Raw genomic sequence first — 15826 nt, forward strand, 5'->3', positions numbered from 1 at the left:
CTGTCATCATTGTGTAAATAGTTCTGATTCCGCTTACTTTTCTCTGGGGACTTGGCTTTTCTTACAGTCTCTTATATGTATGTTTAAGGCCTTTCACTTTTTAAAGTGTGGTAAAACTCCAGGAAATATTTTGTCTTTAAAAACTGCATGGGAGATTCTGATTGTGACAGGATGATCTGTGGAATATGACAGAAAGATGTAGTTCACGGTGGAATTCAGTTGTCATGGGGACGTCAATATCTCTTGAGAAACTATAGGATTTAAAGATTCTATTCACATAGCTACTAAAGTGGAATTTTTTTTCTTTTATGTAGCTAAATGTGGTATGTTCATCATGAAAAATCCTTAGATTTCTATGTTTTGAGTCTGCTACTAGGATTTTAGTCACTGTTAAGTTTTTGGAGCACATATTAAGAAATACACACTTTTATGTTGAAAGAATTACCACTTAAAGTTTAAACAGTATTTCTCCATCTATATTTATATGTATAGTTAAAAGCTCCAAGACCTTTTCTTCCACATGCTAGTCAAAGGCACACTGACCAGACAGCCACAGAAATAGATGTCAGTCAGGTTTGAAAGCACTGTAAGATACTTCTAACCTTAAGCTATGGTGCAAACAGCACATTTATTTAAGATGATTTTACCTACAGCTAGATTGTGTATTAGGTACAGTATAATAATATGAAGGCTGTGAATTCATTGGCTGCCTTAAAAGTGATTCCTAAATACATCAACGGATTCAATGATCTTATTTATGTGGGTATTTCTGCCCTTGGTGCTATGATCTCATCCAGTGCGATTCAATAAATTTCACTGTAGTAATAATAACTGACACAATGTAATCTTTAAAGTTTACAAAGTATTTTAAATATATTATCTACTGTGAGTTTCAAAAGAACTGTGCCATAAGTACGTTAAGTATCATTATCCCCACTTAAGAGATGGGGAAATATTCTGCGAAGTTAAATGACTTGTCCACAGTCATTCAGTTAAAAGACGTCAGAGGGAGTATTTGAAAATACAAGTCTTTCTTGCCCCCGAGTCCAGTGCTTTATCCCCTGGGCCAATAAAACATTTTTTCTCTTCATCTTATTGTACTGCTGGGATTTTTCTTCATTCTAGTTTTCTCTCACCTCCTCTGCACTACCTCCCTTTTTATGAGGGAAGAACAACTGGAAATCCCATTGTTGTTCAGTCCTTTTTCAGTTGTGTCTGACTCTTTGTGACCCCATTTGGGGTTCTCTTGGGAAAGATACTGGAACGGTTTGCCATTTCCTTCTCCAGCTCATTTTACAGATGAGGAAACTGAGGCAAACAGTTAACTGACTTGCCCAGGGTCACACAGCTGGTAAATGTCCGTGGCCAGACTGGAACTTAGGAAGATGACTTTTCCTGACTCACCACCTAGCTGCCCCCTGAAAATCATGAAGCACAACAAAAATTCCTCATTTCAGCACCAAATGATTCAGCAGAATGTTGGAGTCAAAGCACGTGTGTTCTCATGTTGGCTCTGCCACTAATTACCTGCGTGACCTTAGCCAAGCCATTTAGTGTCGATTAGGGTTTCCATAAAATGAGGGGTTTAGACTAAATGGTCTTTAAGTTTCCTTCTCCCTCTAAATCAATGATCCTGTCATATCAGGTGGTCAACGAATAGATATGGAATACTGGTATGGTTTCTCATGTGTTCTGGTAAGCAGACTACTCTCGGTCCTTCAACACATCTGTCCTCCTTTTATCTCAGCCATATGGGTCCTCCATGCCCTGCGACAGATCACAACCCATCCCTGCCTTCTTGGCCTGTGTGCCTCCTGTCCATTAGCCTTCCACAGATCCTTCTTAAAATATGCTCTCAGTGTACTGGAGGCCTGCCACTCAATGTACCCCATATTAACGAGCATGTTCCCAAGAATTTGAACAGGATAAAAAGAACTGAGCGTTCAAGCTACTCTGAATGGGGTTGGGACTTAATCTTTCTCTGATTCAGGATTCAGGAGTTAGCGCAGGTTCCTGCACTGCCTCAAGATCATCATTAGGAACATCCCTGGCCATTGTACTGGGAAGCACAGAAGTTCAGGATCACAGAGTTCTCCAGCTGATAGGATGCTGGATAATAGGATTTAAAAGATTGTTAAAAAAATAGTTACTTACACATGTTACAATATAATATTATATAATATAATAAATATATATACTGATTTGTTTCTTAGGATAACACAACCTGTACTGCTTCTTAAGAGTTTAAAAAACTTCTCATTCTCCAATTACAAAGTTTATAGGCATAAATTCACAGTTAATTTATTTAAAGAAATTACATAGAGAGAGTATGTATTTTAATTTTTAGAGTAGCCTGGTAAAAGAGGTGAATGATAATTAACTTCTTTATGTACTGAAGAATACACAGATCATAGGACTTTTCAGAGTAAAAGAGAGTACAAGAACTCAACACAAAAAAGTATTGAGATTTAATTAGCCTTCTAGTAGGAGATAAAATGGTCACTTTGGATATTAATTATTAAAAAAGAACAGTTATTCAATTGGCATTTAACCAATATTCTCTATGACCATTAACTTAAGATTATATATATTTTAATAGATTAAGATAAACAACTGAATCTGTAGTTGGATTTGAGCACTTACATTGTTTCATATTTTCAGATGAAATTCAGGCACCATGCCAACAACATTTGGGCACCACAATTTAGAATATGTTAATACCTTGCATCAAGAACTGTCATGACATTAAATATTATATTTAATTTCCTTACCTAAAGATCCATTCATGTGATGTGATTCCATTCCTCCTAATCCACCCATTGGACCATCTGACCCTGGGCCCATCGGAAACTATTAAAAAAAATGAAAATGACTGATCATAAATTTAAAAGCTCAAGTTAAAGTCTGGGTACAACTTCAGTCCTCAATAATCAAGTATCCATTAATGAATAACTCTGATAGGGAACACATGCATGCTTTTCACTTAAAAATTGTAATTTCCAATGCCTTCTCCCAATGTTTTTCCACCCTGAGTGGACTGACAGTCACTTCAGGACAAGAACTGTGTCATATGACTTTGCAACTGCTACAGTGTTTTGTACATGTCAATTAATAAGCATGTATTAAGTACCCGTTATATGCCAGGCACTGGACTGGGTGCTGGGGATATGAAAACATAAATGAAGTCGTCGAGGAGTCAACAGTCAACAGATAACATGCGCATCTAAGAACACGTAAACGTGGCAGCAAGGTGGCAACGTGCATAGAGTACATGACACTGGGCAAGTCACTTAATCTCTCTGTGCCTCAGTTTCCTTGGGTGTAAAATGTGAATGATAAAAGCACTGATCTCCCAAATTAAGGTAATCTCATTTGTATTAATAATAACTGTACTAGCTATTTTACAGGGCTATCGTGAGGATCAAATGGGACCATGTTTTTAACACCCTAATCTTTAAATAAAGTACTCTCTAAGTGCCAGCTATGATCCTATGATTGATTATTATTGTAAATAACTGGAACTGAGATTATAAATGATGCCTTGCCGCTATCTCGTTAAGGATGAGATAATATCCATAAAGCACTTCGGAAACCTAAGACTATTATTGTCATAATATAAAAATAAGTATGCATAAACTATATACAAATAAATCAAGGTTATTCAGGGAGGAAGCGCCATCAGCTGGGAAGATCAAGAAAGGCCTGTTGATTTCCCTAATCTCTCCTCCCACTGCTGGCTGTTGCCATAGTCAGATCAGAAATGTATCACACAGATTTGAGAGATGGAATGGAAAAAAAAAAGTATGTGAGTCTTATCCATTGAATTGTGAAAATTTTCATGTTTGGAAGATTTCTTCCTATGGGTATGTACATTCATATGAAAGTAATACTCTAGAATAACAAATGCTTGGATATTCCCAAATTCTCAGCTTCTAAATATCCTGACAGGATTTTATTTTTATGCTAAATGGAACAGAATTTATAATCTGCATTACCATAACAAGGGAACAGAAGGTAGGACTGAAAGATGTGGTTGGCTTGTGTCAACAAGGGTTCTTTCCAAACACTATGCCAACATCAGAACTGATACTTCCAAATCCTTGGTATGTACAACCACTGGTATGGCAACATTTTATACTTTCAGTTCCAATTATTTACAGTAATAATCATAGGATCATAGCTGGCACTTAGATAGTGATTTATTTAAAGTTTATAAAATGTTGCATCCATGATCTCATTTCTTTTACATAGTATACCTCACACTCTTGCTCTAAAGATGAAGAATTTTTTTTTTTAAATTTGGTACCTGTTAAACTTACAATTATAATTCTGTTTGTTCAATGAGATCAAGTAATATCATTTGATCCTCATAGTAACCCTGTAAGATAGCTAGTATAAATATTATTATCCCCATTTTATGATGAGGAAATTGAGGCCAAGAATGGCAAAGTGAATTACCCAACATCACAAGACTAGTAGGTGACAGAGCTGGGACTCCTCTTTTGACCCTAGCTTCTACTTCATGGTTCTCAATTCCTAGAATTATAGGTGCTGATAGAGACCAGTCAGGTCAAGGTAGCCCTTCAAAGGACTTGTTTTAATGACATACTTTCCTTTTCAATAAACTGTGCATTTTAAAATCAGGGTTTGAACATAATATACAGCTTGGAGCCTCAATATTGTCAAACTCAAGCTTACTACTAGACAAGCCATGGGTTCTGATTTTACACAAACTAACTACTCAAACAGGGATCATTACTTTAGTACTGGGTTATTTTAACAAATAGGGCCTAGATTTCCTAATCTCATGGCACATATTGTTATCCTAGCTCACAACATGTCAGGAAAACCAAGCTAATAATAAAAATCTTTTCATGTGGAAGAGGAAAAAACAAGTCACCACTACATGAATAAAGAGTGACCATAAAAATGATCACATAAATTATTTCAAATTATCCAGAATTCCTATTTTTCTATAATATAATTAGTAAGCCAGAGACCATTAATAACTTATTTTATTCTAAATTATATTCAAATGACACCTCTACAAAATTTCTTTTGTCAATTCTATGTGCCAATAGTACAGAATTCCTGGAATCTCACAATTCTGTTTGTTCAACTTGGAGAATTTGAAGAAAATTTCATTTTTCTCTGGTAGTTTTGTCTAGACTGCCTAGAATCTTCAAAAATGTCCAAAAGAACTGATTTTGCAAATCTGAAGGACATAGTGTACACTCAAGAAAAACTAATAATGGATTCATACTTACATTAGGTCTGTTGGGTCCAGGAGGTACTGCATTCATTAGAGTATACATGTTATCTCCAGAATTGGTAGAATCTAAAACAAAATATTAGCTCATTAATATCCTTCCTTATTGTCAAGACATATGAGGTGTTGCATAGTGAAAAAACTAGTGAAAGACTGTGTAAATGTTTAGACATGTTTTTAGCTGCATCATCTGAAACAGGCAGCAGCAAAGCTTATTAACAAATAGGTGCCAGTCTTCATTTTTCAGTTGATTTGAGAATTCAATCCCATTATGATTAAAAGCCTATAAACAGGCAGTGACATGGAGAAGTGGGACAATTACTTGCATGATGCTATTTAAAAAAAACAAATACTACTACTTGAGAATTCTATAAAATTGAGGGAAAATCATTTGTTCTCATTGAATTAACTAGATACTTGCCTTAATTCTCCACTTCATTGACTACATGCAGATATAGCCCAAATCTCCTAAAGCCAGGTTCTACTGAGTCTCTCATTTCCCCTCAGGCTCTGCAAGTATTTCTTTTTTCTTTCAATTTATTCAAATAATTAGCAAGAGTTAGAGGAGTCCTCTGGCTTAGTTCCAAGAGAAAGACAAGAAGGAGCCTATACAGTCTGAATATAAACAGATCACCTGACTGAAGTGTAAGATACTTTCTTCCAAAATAGCTGCTGTGATATTTTTTTCATACACTTGATCTCACATATATAGTAATTTAAAAATGTGTTGAGTCTATGCATGTAAGTATAAAGTACAATAATATACCTCACAGTATAGTAGCAGCATCACTTTTAAAACACTTATATTTAATGACAATTCTCTAGACTTCTGTAAATTCAAATGGTTATTTCTGTGAGTAAGGTGCAGAAACGTTGGAATTTTTTCTTGTAAGAACAACCATTAACTATGTAATACTGCTCCATATTAATGGATTTATTGTGCCCAGAGATTCATTAAGTCTATGTGAATTGGTTCACCGTGTTGAAGACAGAAATTATCTAGCATCATAGCAACAGCTGTGTCAACAGTTGGCTGAGGGCTCTTACCCTGGAACCTATGGTCCCACTTCTCTGCCCACCACTGTGACTGGAACAGTATGAGCAAATTTCTGTTTCCTTCTTACTAACAATGAATAAAGGATCTGAGGACATGTAGAGCTCCTTCACCTTCTTTCACTTATTTCAGTGCTACCAGGCCTCAAGGTTGCTGGCTATTCCTGCAGCAGACGTGGGACTTCTTTGGACACGGTCATGCATCTTTGTTTGCTGTCTATTTGAATTTTACTTTTGTATCAATGCACCATGCCTCTAAAACGTATACCCCAAGTTAGCCTTTAAATGGCTATGGAAAAATCTTTATCTACTAAATAAAATTCTTTTTAAAAGCAAAACACTGGGTTGCTTAAAAGAAATATCGAAGAGACTTTTTAAAAGTTTTAACAGCCTTGGTCTTTGGGTAGGATTAAAGGGAAAATGAAGGCACATGTAGAGGGGAAGAAATCAACACACATTTCAAGTTTCTATGAGGTGAAAAGGACAGAACTTCTTTTTCACTCATTCACTATTTTTGTGTGTAACCAATGCAATACCAGAGGGAGAGGAATAAGGTCAGTATGATTAACCAGGGATTCTGTGCATCTACCCTGGAAATGGCATTGCAAAGTGGGTTACTTATGTGATATCTAGTGAGTAACTAACTTTCCTCTGACCAAGGATGAAAGGAGAGAATTTGGGAGTGGGAATCTGTGGGCACAGACCACTAGTAACCTCCCAGGACCTAACTAACTGGATGGTTTATTGATTAGTACATGCTGTGTCCTGGGTTACCATATGATAGTTAATAGAGGTTATGTATACCACATGTGGAAGGCAGAGCGGCAGAAGAGATAGCCATCCTTGAAGCTTGGAAGACCTGGAAGTTAAGTCCTACCTTTGACATGGATATACTGGCCAAATCAAGTCACCTTCGAGTGTTCTAGGCAACTCTCTAAGAACAGAGGAGGCCAATCTGTATTGGTACTGAGAATTTCCTCACCTGGGAGGTCCCTATATACCAGTCCCTGTCCATTTTCCTACAAGGTGTCGCATCATTACAAACTAATGAAAGACTGTGTAAATACTTATACATGTTTTTACCTAGGATATGCTATGAGGTTTCATTTTTCCATGTTGTTTATAAGAACATATTGTCATGCAATATGGACCTTATAATTGAAAATTAATTGAACCAAGGCTTTTAATAAGACCAGTAACTAAGACATGGACAGTAAGATTAATTTATATCTTTCTGTCTCCATTGAATTTTGCAATATTCTCCTTGGGGAAGTTCAGAATAGAGATACCTAAAAGGCTTTGCCTTTGAGATAACTTAAAAGAGTTCATAAAGCAAGGTACAAAATCACTGTTAATTATTAACTTTGCGTTTTAAAAAAATGACAATGAGTATAAATATTTACAAGGTGCTATTTAAACTTCATTTCAAACTTTTCTATATGATATAGTTATGTAAATTTAATGTTTTTAAATTCCATATAAAAACCTTACAAGTAATAGTAATTTAAAGTATTGTTATTTATTTGATTTTATAATTTTTTAAAAGACATTAACAAATATCCTAGTTGAAAAGATTTTTTAAAAAAGCCTTTCTGATATACTTTGGCTTTAGTGGCTAAATAATCCTTGTGGTGAGTGGCCTACATCAAAAGGGTCAAACTCTATGACTGAAAGTGGCCTGCAAAACTCCTTAGTGTTGAACAAAATGAAAATGTAATTGAGAAATGTTTAACAAAGTAAACAAAAATACAATGCAACATAATGTTAATTTGTGGTTTTCTTAGTTAATATGTTATTTAATATGAACCCACTAGGCTTACACCACTGGCCTACTTGCAGCCCTAGGCCTGAAAGATTTGGGAGGGAGGTCCCATTTGTGGCTATACAGCTATATGGGTCCATAAACAGCAGGGAATCTGAAAGCATTACTTCCTTTTTTGTGGCAATTTCATGAATTGGGAGATTTGGATTAAATCTTTTATTTTTATTCAACAAATCTTTAAGTTAGACAATTTCTTCTATAAATTCCATAGAGGCTATTTCACCATGTTGATAGTTTAGAAATTTTAAAAATAAACATCTTACTGAAAGATTTAAACTGAAAAGTAGAAGCAAACTATAACAGGTTAATGCATTTACACAGATATTTAAAGTTAAAATATTAAAATCTTTTTTTTAGAGCTGAAAGACACTTCAGGGATAGTACAAGCCCCCCATGAGAAACTCATGGCTCCGAGTGGCTTAAGTTAGTTGCGCAAGGTCTCACAAATAGCGAGTAACAAATATTTCCTTAGTGCTTACTTAAAATTAAACCAGTAACTAAAGGGCATAGTTGACTACTACCTACACAATTCTTCTATAAGAGATGAGAGGCAATCACTATTTAGAAGCAAGTTAATTTAACTATTATAAATTTACTCTACTCATTAAATGACCATATGGTCATTTGTATTCCAATACCTGCTGGACTAGGCATGATGGGAGTTCCTGGTGGCCCTCCACCTCCTGGAGGACCCTAAAACAATTATAGAAAATATTTAGTGAAAAGAAAGGTATCTCATTAATAATAATAATAACAACAACAAAGAATAAAGGTTATGTTTGTCTTTGCAAAATACAGAATTGAAAACAGAGGCTAATATTTTCTCCATTTATTTTCTGTGAAATATCACTATCTTACTTTATCATTATGCAAAACATGATTTAGTTTAATATATTTGAGAATTCTAAGCACTTTAGATAAGCATTCTAAAAGCACTGAATCTATAACTCCGAGTACAGCGCTCGATCATTAATGATATTAACATATCACACGATGAAGTATAAAAGGTAAACCATTTAATATGGCCTTTTAAATCTATATAACGAAAATTATTTATGTGTTTGTCATTTACTTTTCTTTCCCAGTGATTCACTGTAGTTGTGAAGAAATGAAAATACTAAAAGAGATTTGATGTAAATAAAATATGCTCCTCTTGGCAGTGTTCTTTTTAAAAAATTCTAATATTTTCTTCCTTCAACCAAGCATCAACACAAATGTGTGTAACGTTTTGTAGATGTGTTCCTACTTCTGTAATTAGAAATCAGTTACAATTCTAAAACTGTGTGTTAATAAGGTGAAGATGTGGAAGGTCCAACATTAACTGATTTACTGTACACAGCTACTATAGGTTATTCAAACAGACTTTGGTTGTTGAATTACTAAGTGTGGCTTATCAATACCCTATTTAACAGCTAGAGGGCAGTTAAACTTTCCTTCAAAGTTCTACAAATTTACTATAAATCACAATTACTGTGATTAAAAAGAATGCATTTTCCAAATGTCTCTTACTTTCCATTGTGTTCACATTTTATGTAATCCTAGAAAAAATTGGGTTTTAGTTAGGGACAATGAGCACTGTCATTGTTTGAAGGCCCCAAAAGTAAATTTACTTTAAAATGTTAAGATATGAAAAAGGCAACTTGAAGGAAAAATACCTAAGTAATTTCCTTTTCCTTTTAAGTGATTAATTTAAACTCACAACCTAATAACATAACACTGGTTATAAAAAGCTCTGGAGTAGCAAGTAAACATTCTTTGTTTTTCACATGCGCTAACTGATTCATAAACAAAATGCACCTCAATAATGGCTGAGTCACAAACTTCTGAAAGCCACCTAAACAAAGGTTTCCAGTTTCATCTATTTATTCTTTGTTTCTTGGCTTAATATTGTTTTCTTTTTATTTCACCTCCTTTCATGAAATGAGATCAGTGCAGGCTGTAAATTATATATAATTTTCCAATGCATTAAAATCCAATTATGCGAAAGGAGAACTACAACACAACGTCGCTCTTACTGCATGGTGGGCAGCAAGGAAAAACTATTAAGCTGTTAAGTTTTTTCAAAGTATTAGAGACATTTCCTACACAAGAAGGACATTATAAGAAAAAGCATCTGAAAAAAAAATCCAACTCTTAACTTTTACTTGTCAGTAGTTTGTTGGAATGATGCACTCTATATTTGCAGGGTGGGGAAGTTTACTATCTACTCAGACTTTAAAAGCAGGTTTCAAGTGAAACACCATGTAACTGAGAAAGTCTCTCTTCTTCATTGGGCAGGGTATCCGTATTATACTGGATACAGAGCATATGCTGAAGTAAAGCAGAGCACTCAGGGCAATTCTGACCAGATTGATAACTGTTCTACTAATGAACGTCAACATATGTATTGTAGATGGCAGACAAAGCAACTAAACATAAATCAGATGTTCACTTCTCAGCCAATACACAAGGGCTCGTCTTAACATCTGGACAACTATTTCTCTGCCTAAGTAAAATGTAACATCAATTCTAATGAGCAAACAAACCCAAATGTACTTACTACATAATTCCCAGGAGATGCTGAGGAGTATGGTATCTAGAAGGCGAAAAGGACAGAACAATTTATTTTCTTTTGATTTATGTCAAAGAATCAAGGCTGAAGCAAAGTGAATTCGTGTTCTTACTTTTAGTTAAAGATAAATTTAAAAAGAGTAAAAAAAGAAAAAAAAGTAAAAAAAGAGGTACTGCCAATAAATACAGTTCAAGTAGTGAAAGAATCAAAGAACAATTGCATTATCATTTTGTGGTTTTAAAAAACAAAGGCCAGATCTTAGTCAAGAAAATTCAACCAAAGTTGTGCAGATAAGGAATGATCTAGTTTAAGGTTCTCATGTCCTGACTATATATTACTGTTAACTTCCCCCCCCATATTGACGAACAATATTCATATACACAAAAACAAGAAAACTTACCAGTAACCAGAACTCTGGAAATCAGTCATCTTCCCAATTGTGTACATGAAAGGCGGTAACCGGTATTTTACAAAGGCAGATTACACCCTACTGAACACAACTACTTTGATTCAGTACTTGGACACTGATATCAACCTATACCCTTCGCAAAGTCACCAGCCTCACTTTCTCCTCTGGAGCCATCTGGGAGGCCAGTGGTCAGACATAGATCAGGAAGACCACGGGTGGCCCTGGATGCAGTGGGAGACCTTGGTCTTTCTAAGTTAAGTTCTTTCCTAGGTCTCAGTTTGACCAAGGCAATGACCATTCTGTGATTAAGGTTACATAAGAAATTTCTTTCTTAAGGACCATGCCTTAAACCCAAATCACTCTGGTTCTCACTGACTGGCCAACAATAGCCCACCTGGTCATTTGTTTGGAAAACTGAGAACTGGGAAACTGGGCGCCCTGATGGCTCTGGAGGAGAGAGTGAGGCTGGTGACTCTGCACAGCCCGTCCTCACTTAAATCCATTCCACTTGTAAGTCATGGTATCACCTTCCTGATGTCATGGTCCTCTTCAGGAACAAAGGACAAACAACAACAACCTATACCCTTTACTGTCTAGCCACTGAGTGTTGTGTAGGGGAGAGAGCGTTGTTTTTAAGTCAGAGGATCATATTCTGCCTCTGACCTTTACTCCCTGTGTGACTCTGGGCAATGACAATGATGGTGATAATCATGATAATAAGTGGCATTTTTATAGTGCCTGCTGAGTACTTTACAAATATCATCTCATTTGATCCTCACAGCAATCCTGGGAGGCAGGTGCTATTACTGTCCCCATTTTACAGTTGAGGAAACTGAGGCAAACAGATTAAATGATTTACCTAAGGTCACACAGCTAGAAAGAATCTGCCAGTTGGATTTGAACTCAGGTCCTTCTGACTACAGACCCAGTGCTCTAACCACTGAGGCACCTAGCTGCAACCTCTCAAATTATTTAACCTCCTTGTGCCTTTACTTTCCTCACCTATGAAATGATGGGGTGGGATTTGGCCCTTTCCTTCTCTGTATCTGGGATCCTAAATTTTCTAACAAGTAAATCAAGGATGCTGCTCAGTTGCCAGAACTTGACCACTAGTAACAAAATCATCTTGACCTCTCCATAAAAGAACCTTGATCAGGATCCTTTGTAGAAGACTATTCAAAAATATTATGATGCTTATTAGTATATGGCTGAATACTAAGAAATGAGGACTCAACAACATATTTATTAAAATAAACCTTTTATCAAAAAATACTAATACTTTGGTCAGCTTGATGTGGGTCTTCCCTCCTGCAATGAAGCATACCACCTATTGATTCTTTCTTATCTCATGGATTCTTGTCCCCCTTTTCCCATTAAGCCTCTACAAAGGGTCCACCCTTTGTAGGGCTAGGGACTAGTGTCCTCTAGCTAACTTGACATTATATGCACACTAATGGAAGAATCCCTGAGGTATCCATCCCCTCCTCTTGCCGTATGACCAGTCACTCTCCCTTTCTAGTCATCCATCTTTCTGCTGGTGTTCTGGATACTGTTTTCATTCTCCCTCCCTCTCTAGTAACAGGTTACAAGTGACTGAAGTAGACCACATGCTCTTCAGTGCATGTGCATTTTTAATTCTTAAGGAGACTATAGTTTTCTGTGACTGGCAGAGATACAATCTCTATTCAAGAATATTGTCAAATACAAGATTGGCTTTTCTTTCAGAGATAAGGATGAGGTCATCAAAAGCACCTTAAAACTTCATAAATACAAGTTCACATTTCTCCTCCTCTAGGACCCAAATCATTGTATATCCCCAGTGTTTGTCTAAGATACATGTGTAGTAATGGCCCAGTTCTAGGGGATGCAGATTACGAGGTCTATTTTTTTTATCCTATTAGGTTTTACTGTCAAGCTACTAAAGCTGAGTAGCTAGGTGGTGCAGCAGTGGATAGAGCATTGGACTTAGAGTTAGGGAGACTCAACTTCTGAGTTCAAATCTGGCCTCAGACTCTTACTAGCTGTGTGACCCTGGGCAAGTCACTTAACCCTCTTTGCCTCAGTTTCCTCATCTGCCAAATGAGCTGGAGAAGAAAATGATAAACCACTCTAGTATCTTTGCCAAGAAAACCCCAAATAGGGTCATGAAGAGTTGGCCATGATTGAAATGACTGTACAGCAACAACACTAAAGCTAAACTCTTTTGAGTGACTTTTTAAAAACTACACCTGTGATTTCACTGGTATAAGAAGTTCCCAATGAGGAAATCCCTCTATTAATGCAAATCTATACCATTTTACAATCTAATAGAGTTGACTGGAGAAGAGAGAGCTTAAATGACTTGCCCAGGGTCACACAGCTAGTATGTGTTGGAGGGAGGACTTCCTGATTCCAAGGAGGTGCATGATGCCAAGCTGAACAGAAGCAAAATATGGATTAAGCCCATCTCTTTGTTTTCTGATATTATAATCCTATTTACCTGCTATGATATGCTTATCATCTTAAAATCTACTTAACCAATTATTTTTAAAAAGCAGCCAGTTTTAAGAAGCACCCTCTACATTTTTGGGGGTATTCTTAATACCAATCTCAGCTCATTCTGAGTTTTAGTATTCCTGATACTGTTTCCTTCCCCTCCCACCCCCAGGACAAGGGCAGTCTTATATATTCATCCTCAGTTTCTTGCATTTATTTCAATTTTTATATCTTAGTGATATGATGCTTAAGATGTTTTCATTAAAATAGAGGATTCTGCTATATCAAGAGGAAAATTTATTTTACCATTTACTCCCCTTTAGCCTAGGGTCCTAGGCTTGTATATTTAATTATGCAGTGGCCAGAATGTGCTGCCAAGTTTTGTACATCATGTAGAGTAGTTATCACTTTGTAAGAGGAATTATGGATTTGTAAACTAGTTTACAAGTAAGCTTTTCCTCCAGGCTTTTAAACTTATTTGGAGCTTAATTCAGTTTTTTTTTTTTAAAATTAAGTACTTAAATTGCCTAGTTTCTACACCAAACATTGGAGGTAGGGATATGGTGTTCATTCATTCACTCAACAAATATTTATCCATATTTGTATGTTATGTGTTGTGTGTGGGAGGTGGAGGTAGGGAATATCAGTATGAATAGGAAACACTTTTTGGTTCATAGAGTCTGAAGTATAGTATATAACCCAAAATTCTATTGTTTTATTATAGAAGACTGTCAGAAAAATTCTACTTGTGGCTAGCTCCTGATGAAGTGAAAATATTGCTCAAATGGGGACCAGAAGAAACCACAGTATTCCTTCTCTGCCACTTACCAGTGGTAAAATTATGGGCAAAACCCTTATCCTCTCTGAGCCTAATTCCTCATCTGTAAAGTGGGGTATTAGAATTATATGCCTGTATCACTTCCCACAGTTGCTGTGAGGATTAAATGAAATTTATAGAAAGTGCTTTATAAACATTAAGGTACAAGGAAAAAAAAAACTAAAAAGAACCTGGAATGTTATATATAGCAATGAGAAGAGATGACATATACGAGTTGAACTGAGTGATTCAATTCAGATCAACAAACATTATTAAGTTCTTACTATTTAAAAACCATCAGAATTACAAAATGCAAAATTAAGCCATCCCTACCTTTAAGGATGGTTTACATTTTACTGCGGTTGTGGAGGAAGCAAGGTACTATACTTATATGAATACATAGTAATTTAAATAAGGAAAAACGGTTTTTGAGGGGGTTGTTTTTAAGTTTAGAATGTTTTAATGCTGGCTCCTGAGAGATGATTGTTAAATTTGCTATGTGAGCATTTACATCTTAGAAATCTGCAAATGCTACAAATCAGGACTTGATTTACTATTCTGTTGATTATATAAACTTAAGGAAGTGATGGAGAAAATTTATAATAATGCAGAATAAACTTATAAGTTTATCCTGTGACTCTTTCCCCTGCCCCTGAGAACTTTCCAGCATATCTGCATTTATATATGAGTGAAGCCAGTTTCAAGGTCAGGTACAACTATTTGTAAAGTTTCAGAGAGGACATGGGAAAAAAACCCTTTCATAAATTCCAAATTTCTTGTCTGAAGTGTTTCCATTTAATGGGATAGTCATTGTCCTTTAATGAATTCCCAGCAGTGAGAAATTAGTATGTGAATGTACCAAATTTTATATATACATATATATACATACACACACACATATATACACACATACACAAATATATGTATGAATTGTGGTTGTTTTTTCTTTCTGACATCAAGTTAGCTAATGCTTTACCTATTTTATTTTTCATATTAAAATTAACAACAACATGAAATACTAGGTTAGTTTCGTATTTGCTCTGGTACCACCCAAATTATGACTCTAAATTTAAGGAAAAGAAAAAAAGGAAGAATCTCCACACGCTCAGAAGGACTAAATGTGGTCTAATTTTCATGCTGAATGAATCCACTACCATATTAGACAGTGCAGTGAAAAAATCAGACTGGCCAAATTCTTACCATTGTAGGCCACTAAGCAAATTATGGATGAGTAACAGATTATATCTGTTACAGATATCTTAGGATACTAATTTAAAAGGAAAAACAGGTGGTCTACCAATTTTAAAGATAAGTCTGACCTGAAATATTTAGTGACTATTATAGTTTTAGAAGTTCATACATTTTTCTTAGACATACTGACTAAAGGGCTATGTTAACATAATGGATAAAATAGCAGTATTAATATTAAT

At 35.6% G+C, this 15826-nt stretch overlaps 1 protein-coding gene across 2 annotated transcripts in view; it reads right to left on the minus strand.

Annotated features, from left to right (window-relative positions):
• SSBP2 (single stranded DNA binding protein 2) overlaps positions 1 to 15826 on the minus strand; it is a 424376-nt gene that overhangs the window by 25426 nt on the left and 383124 nt on the right. For both annotated transcript variants that reach the window (XM_036741120.1, XM_036741118.1), the window contains exons 11-14: positions 10684 to 10719; positions 8783 to 8837; positions 5268 to 5338; positions 2772 to 2850 (exon numbers count right to left, since the gene is read on the minus strand). In XM_036741120.1, coding sequence (XP_036597015.1) covers positions 2772 to 2850; positions 5268 to 5338; positions 8783 to 8837; positions 10684 to 10719 — 241 coding nt within the window. The remainder of the gene's footprint in view (positions 1 to 2771; positions 2851 to 5267; positions 5339 to 8782; positions 8838 to 10683; positions 10720 to 15826) is intronic.

The sequence above is a fragment of the Trichosurus vulpecula genome, chromosome 1 (genome assembly GCF_011100635.1).
Source record: "Trichosurus vulpecula isolate mTriVul1 chromosome 1, mTriVul1.pri, whole genome shotgun sequence".
NCBI lineage: Eukaryota > Metazoa > Chordata > Mammalia > Diprotodontia > Phalangeridae > Trichosurus > Trichosurus vulpecula.